At 35.5% G+C, this 17,344-nt stretch overlaps 1 protein-coding gene across 1 annotated transcript in view; it reads left to right on the top strand.

Annotated features, from left to right (window-relative positions):
- ADGRG7 (adhesion G protein-coupled receptor G7) overlaps positions 1 to 17,344 on the top strand; it is a gene marked incomplete at both ends in the record, with an annotated part of 70,664 nt that overhangs the window by 35,567 nt on the left and 17,753 nt on the right. Inside the window, 5 exons of the mRNA XM_080828869.1 lie at positions 3,756 to 3,916; positions 4,359 to 4,514; positions 9,121 to 9,233; positions 14,780 to 15,126; positions 15,803 to 15,893. Coding sequence (XP_080684995.1) covers positions 3,756 to 3,916; positions 4,359 to 4,514; positions 9,121 to 9,233; positions 14,780 to 15,126; positions 15,803 to 15,893 — 868 coding nt within the window. The remainder of the gene's footprint in view (positions 1 to 3,755; positions 3,917 to 4,358; positions 4,515 to 9,120; positions 9,234 to 14,779; positions 15,127 to 15,802; positions 15,894 to 17,344) is intronic.

A 17,344-nucleotide genomic window follows, 5' to 3' on the forward strand; every position in this document is an offset into this window, starting at 1 on the left:
GATTTTTTTCTTCCTTTATTTGTACACCTTTTCATGTATTTATTAGACATTCTGATTTTCTACTCTGCGACTTGCCTATTTGAACACTATGATCATTTCTCTATTGAATTGTTTGTCTTTCTCTTATTGGTCATTAGAAGTTCTTGTATTCTGGATACTAATTCTTTATTGGTTATAAAGTTGCAAATATCTTTCCTCCAGTCTGTAGCTTTCTTTTGCTTGGCTTTTTACATCTTTTGTCATACCCAAATTTTAATTTATAGGGCAGTTCACTGTATCAGTATTTTCCTCTATAATCGGTAATTTTTTCAAAAAGATTTTATTTATTTATTTGACAGAAAGAGAGATCACAAGTAGGCAGAGAGGCAGGCAGAAAAAAAGGGGGAAGCAGGCTCCCTGCTGAGCAGAGAGCCCGATGTGGGGCTCAATCCCAGAACCCTGAGATCATGACCTGAACAGAAGGCAGAGGCTTAACCCACTGAGCCACCCAGGTGCCCCTATAATTGGTACTTTTTAAGAGAAATCCTTCCCTATGTTTAAGTCACAACGATAGTCTCCCATATTTTCTTCTGCATGTTTTTAGTGTTTGTGTATGCATTTAGGTCTTCAGTGAACCTAGAGTTTATGTGTTTAGTGAAAGATAGGGATCTAACTTCTTATTCCTTATAAATTATCAATCTTTTCAAATGGGTTAAAACACAGTTAAGAGATAGAGACTCAGATTAGACTAAAAGGGACTTAAAAAAATTATTTATTTGACAGAGAGAGAGCACAAGAAGGGAAAGTGGGCAAGGGAGAGGCAGGCTCCCACTGAGCAGGGAGCCTGATGTAGAACTTGATCTCAGGACACTGGTATAATGACTTGAGTCAAAGGTAGATGTTTAACCCACTGAGCCACTCAGACACCTCTGAAAGGGACATATTTTATACGATTTTTAGAAACTAAAGCTCCAAATTATCTGTATTTTAATTCTTTTTTCTCCCAGAAAGACATCATTTGGCATATATAAACAAAAGTTGTTGAAAATATAGGGGCACACTGACAAACCATTCTTCTAAGTAAAGATTTTAGTGCAACTATCCCAGAAATTAAAGAGCAAGTAGACAAAAAAAATTAATGAACTTGACCTTTATATACACTTAAGTGTGTGTCTAATTTTGTTTGTATGCCAAAAAGAGATAATAAAAATTCTTTCACATAGCCATCAGGTCCTTCAAAAATTGACCATCTTTTCATTAGTCACTACATGGTTATTTGCTACTGACCATGTCAAAAGCTTATGCATTTTGTAAAATAAAAGTTACATAAGACACAGTTCCTGACCGCAATGCAATAAAACTAGAAAGGTATCACAAAAGAATAGCCAAAGTTTTACCCCAGTTAGAAATTAAGAATAAATGTTGTTAGAAAGGAAACTAAAGTGTACATTACAAAGTACTTGGAAATTAATGGCAATGAGAATACCACATATCAACACCTATGGGATGTGGACAAAGAATTCTTCAAATTCTTTCCTATGTTAAAGTCATAATGATAGTCTCCTATATTTTGTTCTGCATGTTTTTAGTGTTTAAAGTAAATTATTTAAAGTAGATTATTTAAATTATTTAAAAAACATATGTGCTTTAATAAATTTATTACAAAATAAATGAAATTGTTAAAAAATGAACTGAGCATTCAACTAAAGAATAGTAAAAATAAAGTGAATGTAAAGAAGCTAGAAAGAAATAATTAATAAATGTGATGGAGAAACTTAATAAAAATAGAAATTAACAAATACTGGGCTTGATCAACAAAAAACCCCCAACATTTCCATGAAAAGATTAATAAAATAGTCAAGATTCTAACAAATTTGATTACAAAAAGGGAAAGAGAGAGTGAAAGAATATAAATCAATGTCAAGAAGGCATATCTAGAAATATGGAGATTTAACAAAAGTTAAAATGGTAAATAGAATTTTTTTCCTGATGAATCTTTATATCTAGATGAAAGTGATTGTTTTTTAATAAATGACCAAAATATTGTAGGAATGAGGAGAGGGGTTAAGAAGGTACTTTCATTTTTTAACCTCTATATTTCTACGGATTTGACTTTTATTTATTTATTTGTTTGTTTATATATTTTTAAAGATTTATTTATTTATTTGAGAGAGAGAACACATGCGTGTGTGTGTATGTGTGCACATGCATGAGCAGGGGAGGGGCAGAGGGACAGGGAGAGAGAGACATTCAAGCAGACTCTCTGCTGAACACGGAGCCTGACATGGGGCTCTGTCTCATGACTCTGAGATCGACCTGAGCCAAAGTCAAGAGTCTGGTACTTAACCAGGTGAGCCGCCCTGGACTTGACTTTTACATCAAGTATGTCCTTCTTTTATTTAAAAAATAACAGCAACAAACAAACAAACAAACAAAGCTCCACCCACAATAATAATGAAAAGAAGCCTTACTGCAAATTTCAGGTTAACTTTGTCATCTAGTGTCCAGAAGGAATAATTTGGCAAGCCCAATGTGTCATGAGAACGCTCCGTAAACCAATGTCTTTATTTCCAGGTAGAGGCTAGAATGTGGCTGTCTGGGAGGATGGTCGGAACTGTCAAGGCATTGTCTGCCTATCTTGTCACTGTTTCAGTTTTCTTGATATCACTTGTAAATGCAGAGTTTAAAAAATTAATTGAGTTCAAACCTGTAATTGTTATAATTGCTTCTGTCTTAAATATGGCCAACAGTTGGATAAAGTGTTAGGGGCATTCCTTTGGTCCTTCTGTTTGACAACTGCCGTGGCCACCTCCATGCAAAACTCTCTGCTGGGGCGCCTGGGTGGCTCAGTGGGTTAAAGTCTCTGCCTTCAGCTCAGGTCATGATCCCAGGGTCCTGGGATCGAGTCCCACATCGGGCTCTCTGCCCAGCCGTGAGCCTGCTTCCCTTCCTCTCTCTCTGCCTACCTGTGATCTCTGTCTGTCAAATTAAATAAAATCTTAAAAAAAAAAAAAAAAAAACCTCTGCTGTGGCCATGCTTTTCTAGGATCTCCAAGGAACAGCCGACCACTTTTTCCCAGGGTCCTGAAGAAATATGTCACAATAGTCTCCCAGCCTTGGGAAAAATCCATGATCATCATGAAGTAGCAGAGACCAGTGGTTCAGGAGATGATGGAAAGTATCTCCCTTGAAACAGTCCCTGATACGCACTATGTGAACTCCTGGCTCTGTGACTGAATAGACTGGCTTCTGCTCAGTCCCTTGTAATAGGAAACAGGTCTCATAACACTTTCCTAGGCACTGCCAACCCGATATTCACTATTTACTTTTTGCTGTTTCTTGTCTGATGTCTTATCAGTGGGCAGTTGGGTGGTGGTGGGGGGAAACCACACGGCCTTGGGCTACCTGAATGTCATATTCACTGTTTCACTGCATAGAAAGCAAGATGTTCAAAAAACAAGAAAAGAAAAAAAAAGAGAAAGCAAGATGTTTATTTTATACATGAAATCCTTACAATACTTCCTTGAGATGGATTAGGCAGAAATTTTTGTAGTCATTTAGAAGGTAAGGAATCTGAACCTCTGGAAAAAATTAATGTGAATAGAATCGCCAGGCACAGGTTATACGTGTTAATTAAGTAAAGATTAGGCTAGCAAACCATTTTTACTGTACTTTACTCAAACAGTAAGCAGTCATGCAGTTGAATAATGACATGGGACTTTGTTTTTTGTTGCCCTAGGTTTCATTCGTTGATTTTTTTTTTTTTGGTCTCACAGGTAACACAACGGCATGTGGCTTTGTAGTGTATCAAAACAACAAGCTCTTCCAATCAAAAACTTTTAAAACTAAATCAGATTTTAGTCAAAAAGTTATCTCAGGCAGTACTAACGAAAATAACAGTCAGGGAGCTTCCGTTGACATTGTCTTTAATCCAAAGGTGAGTTTTTCCACTAACAACAACAACAACAACAAAATTCAGGCCACTTTTGATTACAAAAGCAGGGTTGGTTGGGCAAAAGAAATCCACAGGAAAACTCTTTATATTTATGTAAATTTTTATTTAAATTCCAGTTAGTTAACAAACAGTGTAATATTTGTTTTAGGCATATAATATATTGATTTAACAGAAAAAATCTTTTAAGAATTCTTTGAAGATATTCATTTAAGTATCCATGTTTTTTGGTCAGGCTAGCTAAATGCAAAATCAACTAATTTGAATTTTACATCTTTCCCTCCCCCACAATCTATAATGAAGATGTTGTACTTAGTACCTACCTAAATTGATTTCTCATACACTTACATTATCTTAGATTATCCTATTTTTTTACTTGATTCAGCATTTTTAAGAAATCAGTTGCAATTGTCTTTTCAATTTACAGTATAACCGAAAAGAATTCCAGCTCCATTCCTATGCCTGTGTCTACTGGAATCTTTCAACAAAGGATTGGGACACACGTGGGTGTCACAAAAATGGGAACGCTGATGACTTCTTATACTGTCACTGCAACCATACTACTAATTTTGCTGTGTTAATGGTAAGGATGTACACAGTAGTCTCTTTCCAGACACAAATTTCCCTTATACATAATTCTGGCATGTGCTAATTGGAGATGACTTTAGGGCTTAGTTTGATTAAATGAATAAGCAGGGAATGGAGAGATAAGACTAAAAAAGGAAGTGCTGGTAACAGCAAGGAAATAGAGCTTCCTGCAGTATGGTCTCGGGGTGGATGAGGTCAGTACCGTGTATTTAATAATGAGAAGGGAGCCCATGTGCAAAGAAGAGCTGATAGACTCCATTCAACTAACTCACATGTTGTGAAGCTTGAAGTTGTTATATCCAGAGGTAAGGCTGTATGGCTGTGTGTTGGGGACGGGTTCAGTACATACTTAACTGTGGATGGGCAGTTGAAACCTGTTACCCAAAGCTTTTTCCATTGGAATAATCTAAGTTGCTAAGTTTATGCTAGAAGATAAAAGAGGAATAGCTCTTGAATTCATCCAATTTGTCCCACAGTTCCTTTATGTTTTCCTTATATCTTAAATTTTTTAAAATTTGAGTATAGTTGACACACAATGTTACATTAGTTTCAGGTGTACGACATAGTGATTTCACAAGTTTCTACATTAGGCTATGCTCACCACAAGTGTAGCTACCATCTGTCACCATGCAGTGCTATTACAGTATCATTGACTATATTCCTTATGGTGTGCCTTTTATTCCTGTGGCCTATTTATTCCCAGAAGCTTATATTTCCCACTCCCCTTCACACATTCCCTCTGGCAGCCATCAGTTTGTGCTCTGTATTTACAGATCTGATTATGCTTTTTGTTCATTCATTTTTTTTTTTTAGCTTTCACATACGAGTCAAATCATATGGCATTTGTCTTTCTCAGTCCAACTTATTTCCCTTCGCGTATAATCTTCGAGGTCCATCATGTTGTTGCAAATGGCCCAAACTCATCCTTTTGATGGCTGCATAATATTCCGTCATTCGTATCTATCACATCTTCCTTAGGCATTCATCTATCAATGTATTCCTTATATCTGTTTTTAGAGGGGAAGGGCAAAGGGAGAGGGAGAGAGAGGGAATCTTAAGCAGGCTCCATGTCCAGCATGAATCTCATGATCCTGATATCATGACCTGAGCCAAAATCAAATAAGCCACCCAGGCATTCCTCCTTATACCTTTTGACTCCAAAGCTACTCTGTACAAATAACTGATAACACTTAGTTCTGGTGTGTAGCTATAAGTGCACCTCTGAAAGTTCTTGGGCCAACTCTTTGAAGAGAAGGACCTGTTTGTTCTGTTTCCAGAAATCTATTATTCTTATAAATCCAAAAGTGTTAGTTTTTATACTTGATGGAATGATTTTATTTGCAGTAGAATGGGGAGGGATGTAGTATCTTACACTTATTAATATTGTGAATCTTCCTGAGAAAAGCAGATGTTTTCATTCCCTAGGAGCTGTGAGGTAGCCATCTTTGGGAAGCCAATTGAGATCAGAACATACTGATACAACATATAACAAATTATAGAAACTTGTGGGGTTTTTTGTTTTGTTTTTGAGAGGGGATAGGGCAGGGCAGAGGAAAAGGGAGAGAGACAGAATCTTAAACAGGAACAGGCTCCATGCCCGGTGTGGTCCCAATACAGGGCCTGAACTCACAACCCTGAGATCATGATCTGAGCCAAAATCAAATGTTGGATGCTTAACCAACTGAGCCACCAAGTGCCCCAATATAGAACCATGTTTTATAAATTTTTTTTTCCTTCCTCCCTTCCTTTTTCCCTTCCTTCCTGTCTGTCATTTATTTCCTTTTCTTACTTTAATGCACTGGATTTAACTTCCAGTACAATTTTTTTTTGTTTCAAGTTTTTATTTATATTCTAGTTAGTTAACACATAGAATAATATTGGTTTCAGGAGTAGAATTTAATGACTCATCACTTACATATAATACCCAGTGCTCATCACAGGTGTTGTCCTTAATACCCATCAATCATCTAGCCCATCCTTCACCCCTCCATCAAGCCTCAGTTTGTTCTCTATAGTTAAGAGTCTCTTACGGTTTGCCTCCCTCTCATTTTTTTCCTTCCCCTATTTTCAACTGTTTTGTTTCTCAAATCCACATATGAGTGAAATCCTATGGTATTTGTCTTTCTCTGACTTATTTAGCTTAGTATAATACACTCTAGCTCTATCCACATTGTTGCATATGGCAAAAATTTTATTCTTTTTGATGGCTGAGTAATATTCCATTATGTATATACACCATTTAATTCTTTATCCATTCCTCAGTGGATGAACATTTGGGCTCTTACAATAATTTGGTTATTGTTGATAATGTTGCTATAAACATCAGTGTGTGGGCCCTTTTGAATCACTATATTTGTATCCTTTGGAGTAAATACCTAGTAGTGCAATTGTTGGATGGTAGGGTAGTTGTATTTTTAACTTTTCAAGGAAACTCCATACTGTTTTCCAGAGTGTTTGCACCAGTTTGCATTCCCACCAGCACTGTAAGAGAGTTCTCCTTTCTCCACATCTTTGCCAACAACTCTTATTTCCTGTGTTTTTAATTTTAGCCATTCTGACAAGTGTGAGGTCATACCTTTCTTATTTCAGTGGTCAAAGCCTTTTATTTATTTATTTATTTATTTATTTGACAGACAGAGACTACAAGTAGGCAGAGTGGCAGACAGGGAGAGAGGAGGCAGCAGGCTCCCTGGTGAGCAGGGAGCCCGATGCGGGGCTCGATCCCAGGACCCTGGGATCATGACCTGAGCTGAAGGCAGAGGCTTTAACCCACTGAGCCACCCAGGCGCCCCAGTCAAAGCCTTTCTTAATTGATTTTGATTATTTTCTAACATATTACAGAGAGATCTACTTTTTTTTTTTTTTAAGATTTTATTTCTTTATTTGAGAGAGGTAGAGAGCAAGCATGAGGAGTGGGCAGGGCAGAGGGAGAAACAGACTCCCACTGAATGCAGAGCCCAATATGGGGCTCGATCTCAGGATCCTGGGATCATGACCTGAGCCAAAGACAGAGGCTTCACAGGCTGAACTACCCAGGTGCTGCCAGAGATCTGCTTTCTTAATAAGAAAATAATAAACATAAAATTTTAACTTTTTCGATATCTTTTTTTTTAAAGATTTTATTTATTTATTTGACAGACAGACATCACAAGTAGGCAGAGAGGCAGGCAGAAAGAGAGGAAGGGAAGCAGGCTCCCCGCTGAGCAGAGAGCACGATGCTGGGGCTCAATCCCAGGACCCCGGGATCACGACCTGAGCCGAAGGCAGAGGCATTAACCCACTGAGCCACCCAGGTGCCCCACTTTTTTGATATCTTAAAGATCATTAGCATCATTCACTAGCTGTGTAAAGCTTGGGTTGTTATATATATTAAATGATACAGACTACATTGTCATAGTTATTTTTCTTCTTTCCCGAGGTCAAACTTTCAGCTGTTTCTTCTCATTAATGTCTGAGTCTGCCTCAGTGCCTACCACTCACATTTGTAATTAGTTTTGGGTTGCCAAATTTTTTAAAAGGCTGATTAGGATTGTATATAAAGTAGGAGCAGATAGGCTCTAAGCAAACAGATGATTTCTAAGGTCTGATGATCTATATATATTCTATGATTCTTTGGTATTTACTCAATATAGTGTACACAGGAAATAATGTGAAATCTTTGTTTTTAAAATGAAATTTATTTTATTTTTGTTTTCTTCCTATAAAAGCAGTACATATTTAGTGCATAAGGTATGAAAATTTATCTATTAAACAGAAATATACTAATATGGAAAAATATTTGTAACATCTTGAATTAACATAGCAATTTAAATTAAAATATGTTAACAAACTGCTATATATTTGTACAAGAGACATAGGTAATATTTGTAGATATATTATAAAAAATATCTCCTCTGGAGAAGAGATAGGATTTTAAGAGATAGGGTGGTATGATATGGGGGTAAGAGAAAACTATGGGGTTTTTTAATGCTTCTATATTACTTCCATGTTATATAAATATTACTTTCTCATTTTTTAAATTGTTAAAGACAGGCAAAAAATTACATATATCCTACTCAGTGGCCACGATTATTACCTCACCAGATTTCTAAGAGTACATACTCACATGCAGTATACTTATCTATGAATATATACTTGGCATAGATACATTAGACAAAAATGAGATCTCCTTTTAAAAAAATATTACAGGATCATATAAACATCTTTCCATGTCCAAAAAATATTTCTGCAACTTTATTTTTAGTGTATTAGCTTACATATGCAGATTTCCTCTTAGATTATAATTACACATAAAAATAATGTAAGGGATAAATGAAATAACTTCAGCCAACTTAAATCTAATCCAAACAACTTTGATTTTAGACATTGAGGAGAAGTATATATGTTTTCCCTAACTGACAGATAACTGTTCTCAACACTACTTCATATAGACTGCTTAGAGATAAGGGGTTCATTTATTTCCTTTGAAAACTTCTCAAGTTTTATAAAAAGATGTATCTGGCAACTATCTGGTATTTTGACCAATGTAACTTTTTATGATGACTTTCATAGACATTTCAGGAATGGTTATTTACAAATATAAGTCTTAACTTATTTTCCAGAGTTTCAAAAAGAACTATAAATATCCTGAATCACTAAACATACTATCCAGCGTTGGATGTGCCCTGTCCATTACTGGTCTGGTTCTCACAATTATATTTCAGATTGTCACCAGGTAAGAAAGCGTGCATGCTCTTCTTATGAGAGAAATTGCTGTCCTGATATTATTTCCTCTGCACATATTCTCATCAGAATACAGTCTTTTGGAAGTATAAGGGAAATCAGATTTAGTTCAACAAGCTCCTTTTATAGAAAAGGGCACTCAGTTCTGGAGAAGCTAAGAAATACATACAAATAAATATATAATTAAAACTGTGGCAAGTGCCTTGAAGAAAAATTGCACACCATATAATTATAAGCTTGTCACGTAAAACTAGTATGGTCTCAAAGCTCATTAATACTATAATTCCTTTGTGTTGAACAGAACCATATGTACCAATTTGTGTTTGCCAAAGAAAAAAACATTGCTAAATAGCAAGTTTTTGAAAATTAAACTAGTATAAAATATATATTAAGTTTTCAAATGGTGAAACTTTTTAAAAGTCTTTGAATTCCATAGTTCAAAAAAATCTAATTAAAAAAATTACCTATAAACACATATTTCCTTCCTCCTTGACCTCCTCACTAAAGGAGCACTTGTGATTTTTTTTTCATTTTATATTTTTAATAATATATAAATATGAGCTAAAAAACTAATAAATATATATAAATATATTAAAACTAGTAAATACTAATAAATTAATATAAGCTATAAAACTAATAAATATATTTATTAGTTTACTTGTATCCTATCTGTTCTCCCCCTCACCGTGAAAACTGATGAGGACAGTGACCTTTTCTGATTTTGTTATTGCTGTTGTTGTTTGTTTTGATCACTGTATCCCCAGGACTGAGTACAGTATTTGGCCCAGGGTAGAGGGATATCTGTGGAGTAAGTGGGTCTATTGTGCATTCCTACCTGGTTTTCTTCTTAAACTCAAGATGTCTCAAGGTGAACTCATCTTTCCTTCAGAATTGTTTCCCCCTATTAAATTCCTTTATAAATGTTTTCTCAGGTGTGTAAATTCAGAGTTTTTTATTTTAAAGGCATTGCTGTTTAAAAATCTTTCCTGAAGTTTTATTTAAAAAATTAAGAACTGGCAGAAAAGTCGAGAGAACACTGAACAATCATATACCCTTCACCTCGATTCATTGAATTATTAATATTTTGCTTTATCTCTTTTTCTACTCTGCCCTGAAATTTTGAAAGTAAGTTGTAGGCATCATGACTGTCATGTCTAAATTCTTCAAGTATTTCCTAAGAACAGGGGTATTCTCCTCTATAGTATAATACCATTCCTCACTCAGGAAATTCAGCTCAAGCAATTTACCATTTTTACCACTAATTTAATATTACTGTGTTAACATATATCCCATATTAAAATTTCTCCAGTTGTCCCAGTAATGTTCATTATAGCTGGGTTTTTTTCTCCAATTCATTCAGTTTTCATGTCTCTTTAGTCTCATTTAGCCTAAAATAATTTCTCTGATTTTTGTGTATTTTGGTCTTTTAGGGCATTAAATCTTTTGAGATGCTCAGGTCAGTTATGTTGTAAAATAGAATATTCTAAGTTTAGGCTTTGTCTGAAATGTTACTCATAATTAGACACAGCTTAAATATTTTTGATGAGAATACTAAATCATTAAGTCTTTTTCAGTGTGATAGAGCAAGAAGCACGTAATGTCAGTTTGTCCCATTATTGGTTCTATTACATTTGATCTCTTGTTTACAGTAGTGTCTACTGGATTTTTACACGCTGAAGGTTCACATTTTTCCTTTTGTAAGTGATAGATAATCCGTGGGATGAAACCTTATGATTGTTTGACTGTCCTGCTCCTCAACTCTTACTCAATGGTTTCAGTGTCCACCAGTTGCCCTTACTGGAATATATTACTACACTGATGGCTGAAAATGATGATTTTTCTTACCTATTATTCTTTCTACATTTGGTCACTGTATTCCTTTGTAAGGAAGTGTACTCTCCACTGTAATCAGAGGGAATCTCTTCATGTTGTTTCGGCATGTCCCTATCAGCAAGATTTCAGATACAGCCAGATGACCCAAGCACATTTTTCACTTTCTTTGCCTCATACTTAGAATCAGCCCTTTGTTCAAAGAGCCAGGATTCCATTTGATTCTTCTTCTTTACCTATCATACTTAATGAGTCTCTTGTCATTCATTTTAAGTTTTTATACTGAATGCTAACTATGGACCAAGCACCATGGGCAAATCAAGCACCATGATTATGAATGAGACAAGTAAGCTACATCTCTCCTGGTATTTACATTCCTGGGGGAAGACTGATGTTATACAAATATATACAGAATTAAGTATATAATTACAAATAGTGGTAAGTGCCTTGAAGGAAAACTCCATGCCATGTAATTACAGATCTGTCATGTAAAAGGAAATGGCTCTTATGTCTGTCCTTTCATTTGTATTTATATCATAATCACTTTTCCAAAAAATTTTTTATTAACGTAAATGTATTATTTGTTCCAGGGGCACAGGTGTGTGATTCATCAGTTTTACACAATTCACAGCGCTCACCATAGCACATACCGTCCCCAATGTCCATCTGTCGTAATCACTCTTGAACAATTATTTGATCCCATGTGAATAAGTTGCAGTACCTGCAAAGCTAGTTTCTTTGCCTAAAATTTACCTCCTTCCAGTCATCATCAGATTTTTTTTTTCATTCTCTATCAACATGTTTCTTAGCAGTGTTGGTACCATAGACGTCACTGAAAACTCATCAGGAAACAAAGACAAAAGTCTTAAAAATGGCCTTGATTTTTAAATTGTGAATCAAATAGTTTTCTTTGTTCATAGACAGGGTCCCATATAATTATATGAAATTTATATATAATGTGTATAAGTTATAATAAATTATATATAATTTAAATATATAAAATATGTTACATAAAATATAAATTATAATATATGTTATATATAAAATGATATAATATTAATGCTCAGAAGATAGTAATATACCAAAGAGCCAGGGTATATGAAAATAGCCTGTTCTCCCTATGGATTATAACTTATGTTTGAAATAGGAAAAAAATTGGAAACTAACTTTGTTTTTATATAAAAGGATTCCTTTGAGTACTTTTTTCAGTTCTGGTTATTAAGTTTTCTAGAGACTGAATGAAATTTTGCATTATCCTGAAAATCTCAACTAAAGCATCTAGAGAATGAACAGAGTTCATACAATTTTTATGGGTTAAATATATGCTTTTTATGTATCTTCCCAAAGACTGAGAAGGTTCATGATGGAATGTTATAAAATCATAAAGGATATGTAATTAGCAAACAGATTTATTCATCAGATTCTAGAATTAAAAATGAATACTTGAAAACATTAGGATTTTAAGTACAGTAATAAACTTAGGGAAATAGTTATTTCGAGAGGACTTGTAGTCTGAAAAACCTAGAAGGGCTTAGATGGTACTGAATGGAGATTCTATAACTTTTGTTAATATATGACTGCATAGCATAGTATACAGAGAATTGTAATATGTCATTAGAGGGGACTTAAGGGTATATCTGCCTTTACCCACCAAGGAAAACAATACATGCACGGTAAAGAGAATATGAGACTTCACATTTGAGATCAACCTTATTTAGGGCAACCTTGAATTCTTTGCTAATCTGGAAGTACACATGTGGGCCACCAGAGAACACACTTGTGAGGAGCACACAAACACACACATTCTTTCTCTCTTTCTCTCTTGCACTGCCTTCTAAAGACTACTGGCAAATAATGCCAGCTTGCAGACAAAGTGAGAAAATGCTGTTCTTTTCTAGAAAAGATCTTAGCTAAAGATGAGAAGAAAAAGACCCACAAAGTTTTAAAGAGCACTTGGTTCCACATCCAGAAATTACATCTTCAAATGAAGGAACAGTGTCCAAGCATGTTTTATATTAACTAGCTCATTCAAAACAACTTGACCATTTTACTATCAACAAGTATTTCCTAAAGTATGGTCCTCAAGATACCAATCCTTGGGAGGTAGTCCATGAAAAAATGGTTATGAAATGTCTTACAGAAGACACATGTGAAATTTTGTTGAGTGTAAGCTTTTCAGAGAAATAGTAATCATCAGTCTGCTCAAAATATCTTTAGTAGCAGCAATAGACCACGACACAAATTTTAAATATTTTTACTTAATTTAAAATGTTCATGGAAGTCTTACTCTTTAAATGTAATGTAAGCTAAATATTATACCATTTTGTTTTAAACTTATAAAGGTAGTTTAAAATTATATTTGGCTTTATTGTTTTAAAATCCATATTTGATTTTTTTAATCTAAAATACTTCTTAAAATGCAAGAGACTTTCTCTACCTTTGAACATGGATTCATCTACTAATGTGCAAGAGTTTCCTATTTTGAAATTAAAAAAAATTCATTTAGAGCCTTTCTATATATAGCCTTTGTATATGTTTGTAAACCTAGAGGAGAACCTATTGTCTATTGTGGTAGAAGAAACTGTCCTAAAAGTTAGTGGCTTAAAACATTAATTTCTTATCTCTAACGATTCTGTGGCTTCACTGGGCTCAGCTGTAGGGTTCTTCTGTTGGTCTCTCTTGGGTCTCCTGTGAGGCTTCAGTCAAGTGGTGGGTAGAGTTGGACTCACTGGGGCTCATCTTGGATGCTGGGACATCTGGGTCTTTCTCCATCTCCATATCACCCCAGAGGATTCCTACGTGGTTTCTTTGGCAGGTTAGCTAAATGTTTTACCTGGTGGCTCAGAACTCCCAGGAGAACCAAGGGGAAAGCTTATTAATACTTTCATGGGAAAAGTGACTTTATGGGATCCTTCCTCTATTAAAAAAAGATTTAAAAACTTTAAAAGTTTTAAAACTTGTGTTTTACAACTGTACTGATATAAAGGTGAACATATTAATATATGCTCCTATTTATACTTTGACCCATAAAAGTTAATTCTTTCCCCTTTTTTTCCTTTTTTTAAGATTTTCTTTATTTGAGAGAGAGCATGAGAGGAGAGAAGATCAGAGGGAGAAGCAGACTCCCCATGGAGCTGGGAGCCCAACACAGGAATTGATTCTGGGACTCTGGGATCATGACCTGAACAAGAGGCAGTTGCCTAACCAACTGAGCCACCCAGGCACCCAATTCCCTTCTGGTTTTAAAAGGAGTTAAAACTTTGCTGTGGGTCATAAAAGTATCGCTGGCCCCAGTAGTGCTTTATCTGCTGAATAAGTTCATCCTAGTGGCCAGGCCTTCTGGTGCATTTCATTAGTTAGATCAAGTCACAGGCTGGCCCCAGGAGGGGCTACACAGGGTATGGATACCAGAAAGTAGCATTCTGTGGGGGCTCTTTCTGAAAACTAGCTGTCACCTTTGATTACAACACAGTTTGACAGAAGGATATATCAACCTGTTTTCTCTAACTCACCTCTTTGTGGAAATGCGACAACAGCGAGCTCTTCTGGTGTACTCGGGAAGGTAGACTTACCAGCTGGCCCACTGGGTTGCAAGTTGGATTTCCATTGGATAATAATATTTCTGTGTTCTCTCACAGTTTCACTAGAGTTTATTTCTTGCGGCTGTTTTGTTTATTTGTTTAATCATATATACTTCTTTGTTTTCAGGAACGTCAGAAAAACTTCAGTAACCTGGGTGTTGGTCAGTCTGTGTGTATCCATGTTGATTTTTAACCTCCTCTTTGTGTTTGGAATTGAAAACTCCAATAAGAACTTAAAGAAAAGTGATAGTGACACCAATAAGCCTGACTCTAACAGAAATGAAATGCTGATCCAAGACACTGTGTACATCCAGAATCCCAAGTGCACTGTGGTTGCCGCGTTGCTGCACTATTTCCTGTTGGTGACGTTTAGCTGGACTGGCCTCAGTGCTGCACAGCTCTATTTCCTTCTCATTAGGACCATGAGGCCTCTTCCTCAACGTTTCATTCTGTTCATCTCTTTAATCGGATGGGGTAAGCATTTGCCTTTCCGCTTACTCAGAAATTTAATTTTGTTGAAATAACCTAATTTCAACAACCTAATGGCACAAGGGGAGATGAAAATCCAGCAGTCACTAGGAGTGCGCCTTCTGCCTGATTGCTCACACTCCTGGGAAGGAGGAAGATGTGATCAGGCAGCTGTCCTAGTCACATCCTAAGCTAACCTCGAGATGTTAATTTCCTTTAACATCTCTATTAGTTTCATTTGAAATTTAGACCATATATCACTAACTTCCTAGCTACTTAAAAAAAAAAAGTTTCAAGAGCATCCAGAGTGACTCTAACAAAAATAATTTGAAAAATTTGTTGGGTTCCAGCAAAGAATTGTGTGAATGATATCTAATTTAAATTTATTCAAGGGAAAGAGGAATTAGGCAGTTTAAGAATGGAAATTGTGGTAAGAGTTGCAAAGAAATCAGAAATGTGTAAGATTAGTAGGTATAGCCAAAAATAAAAGAAAGAGGCCAGCAGTTACCGAAAAATTATGTCCTCCATCAACCCACATCTGTAGATCATTTGGTATGTTGGCTACAGTGGAAGAAGAGTACAGTCTTGAAAAGGGTCGGATGTGTAACTCATTAATGTTCTTCTATAATTAATTCCAGTCTTGAGTAAATTATTAATTCAATGGCTCTCTTTTACCACATAGGTGTCCCGGCTATAGTAGTGGTTGTAACAGTGGGAATTATTTTTTCTCAGAGCGGTTCACAATGGGAGTTAGATTACCGACAAGAAGAAATGTGAGTTTATATACATATTTTTAAATATTTATATTTAATTTATTAATTTATTTTATTTAATTTATTAATTTATTAATTTATTACATTTATATACATATATTTAAATATTTATTTGATATGAGTGTAACTGTTCAGTGATATTGAGTCCAAGTGTCATTGTATGTATGTGTCCCACTTTATAAGTATCGTAAGAGTATTTCAAATTCTCAAACAACACATTATATTTTAAATGTAGTGACATGAAAGTTTCCTATGATAAATCCTTTTGTAAAGCTAGTTATTAACTTCTAAATTTATAACCTAAACTTTGTTAGATTTGTCTTCTTTTATTAAGGCTAAAAATCATAGGACACAATATGTGTGCTCCTTAGTAGCCCTTTATCTTAGTTTTCTTATCTAGGAAATAGGAATAACAATGATAATAATGTCCACTCTGAGGTCATGGTTAGGGGTCAAGAAAGTGTGAAGATGTTTTATAATTTGAAGAGCACTATCTGTACTTATGACTGGTTTTATGTTGATATGATTAGAATGAATGTTTTATGATGATTTATCACACATAAAAAAATTCTCCCTGAGATTATAGTGTGAATAGTTTTACTAATGGAAATACCCAACTGTATGGTGTTTGCTTTTTCTGTGAGGTGGGAGAGAAGAAATCTGAGCTGAGGGGCGCCTGGGTGGCTCAGTGGGTTAAGGGTCTGCCTTTGGCTCAGGTCATGATCTCAGACTCCTGAGATCGAGCCCCACATTGGGCTTCCTGCTCAGTGAGGAGTCTGTTTCTCCCCCTCCCTCTGCTCTTCCCTCCTGCTTGTGCTCTCTCTCTCCCTTTTTCTCAGATAAATAAATAAAAGTCTTAAAAAAGAGAAAAGAAATCTGAGTTGAACTCTTTATGGGTACATCTTTTTTTTTTTTTTTTTTAAGATTTTATTTATTTATTTGTCAGAGAGAGAGAGAGGGAGGGAGAGCACAAGCTGGAGAGAGGCAGTGAGAGGGAGGAGCAGGCTCCCAGCTGAGCAAGGAGCCCAATGTAGGCCTCCATCCCAGGACCCTGGGATCATGACCTGAGCCGAAGGCAGAGGCTTAACAAACTGAGACACCCAGGTACCACTTTATGTGTATTTCTGCTACCAAATGGCAACTGCTCTATAATTTATCCTCCCCTCTCCTTTTATAATGCAACCATTCTTACCTCTTGGATTCCACCTTAAGTCTAAAAGCAACTAAAACAAAACAAAACAAAACTCTTGGAAATGTGCCAGTACAGCCAAGGGAAGATTGTGGTGTTAGGGTGCATACCTATTTTCAAGGTTGACCATGCCCAGCTTAAGAATAGGAGGCTATCTACCTGGCTTGGTTTTAGGAGCCAAATACTCCAGGTACTACTTTTTCTGTTTCATTATGGTTAAATATCTTTTAATAAATTTAAAAAATTTAATTCCACAATTAAA

This window comes from Martes martes (assembly GCF_963455335.1).
Source record: "Martes martes genome assembly, chromosome: 1".
Classification (NCBI taxonomy): Eukaryota; Metazoa; Chordata; class Mammalia; order Carnivora; family Mustelidae; genus Martes; species Martes martes.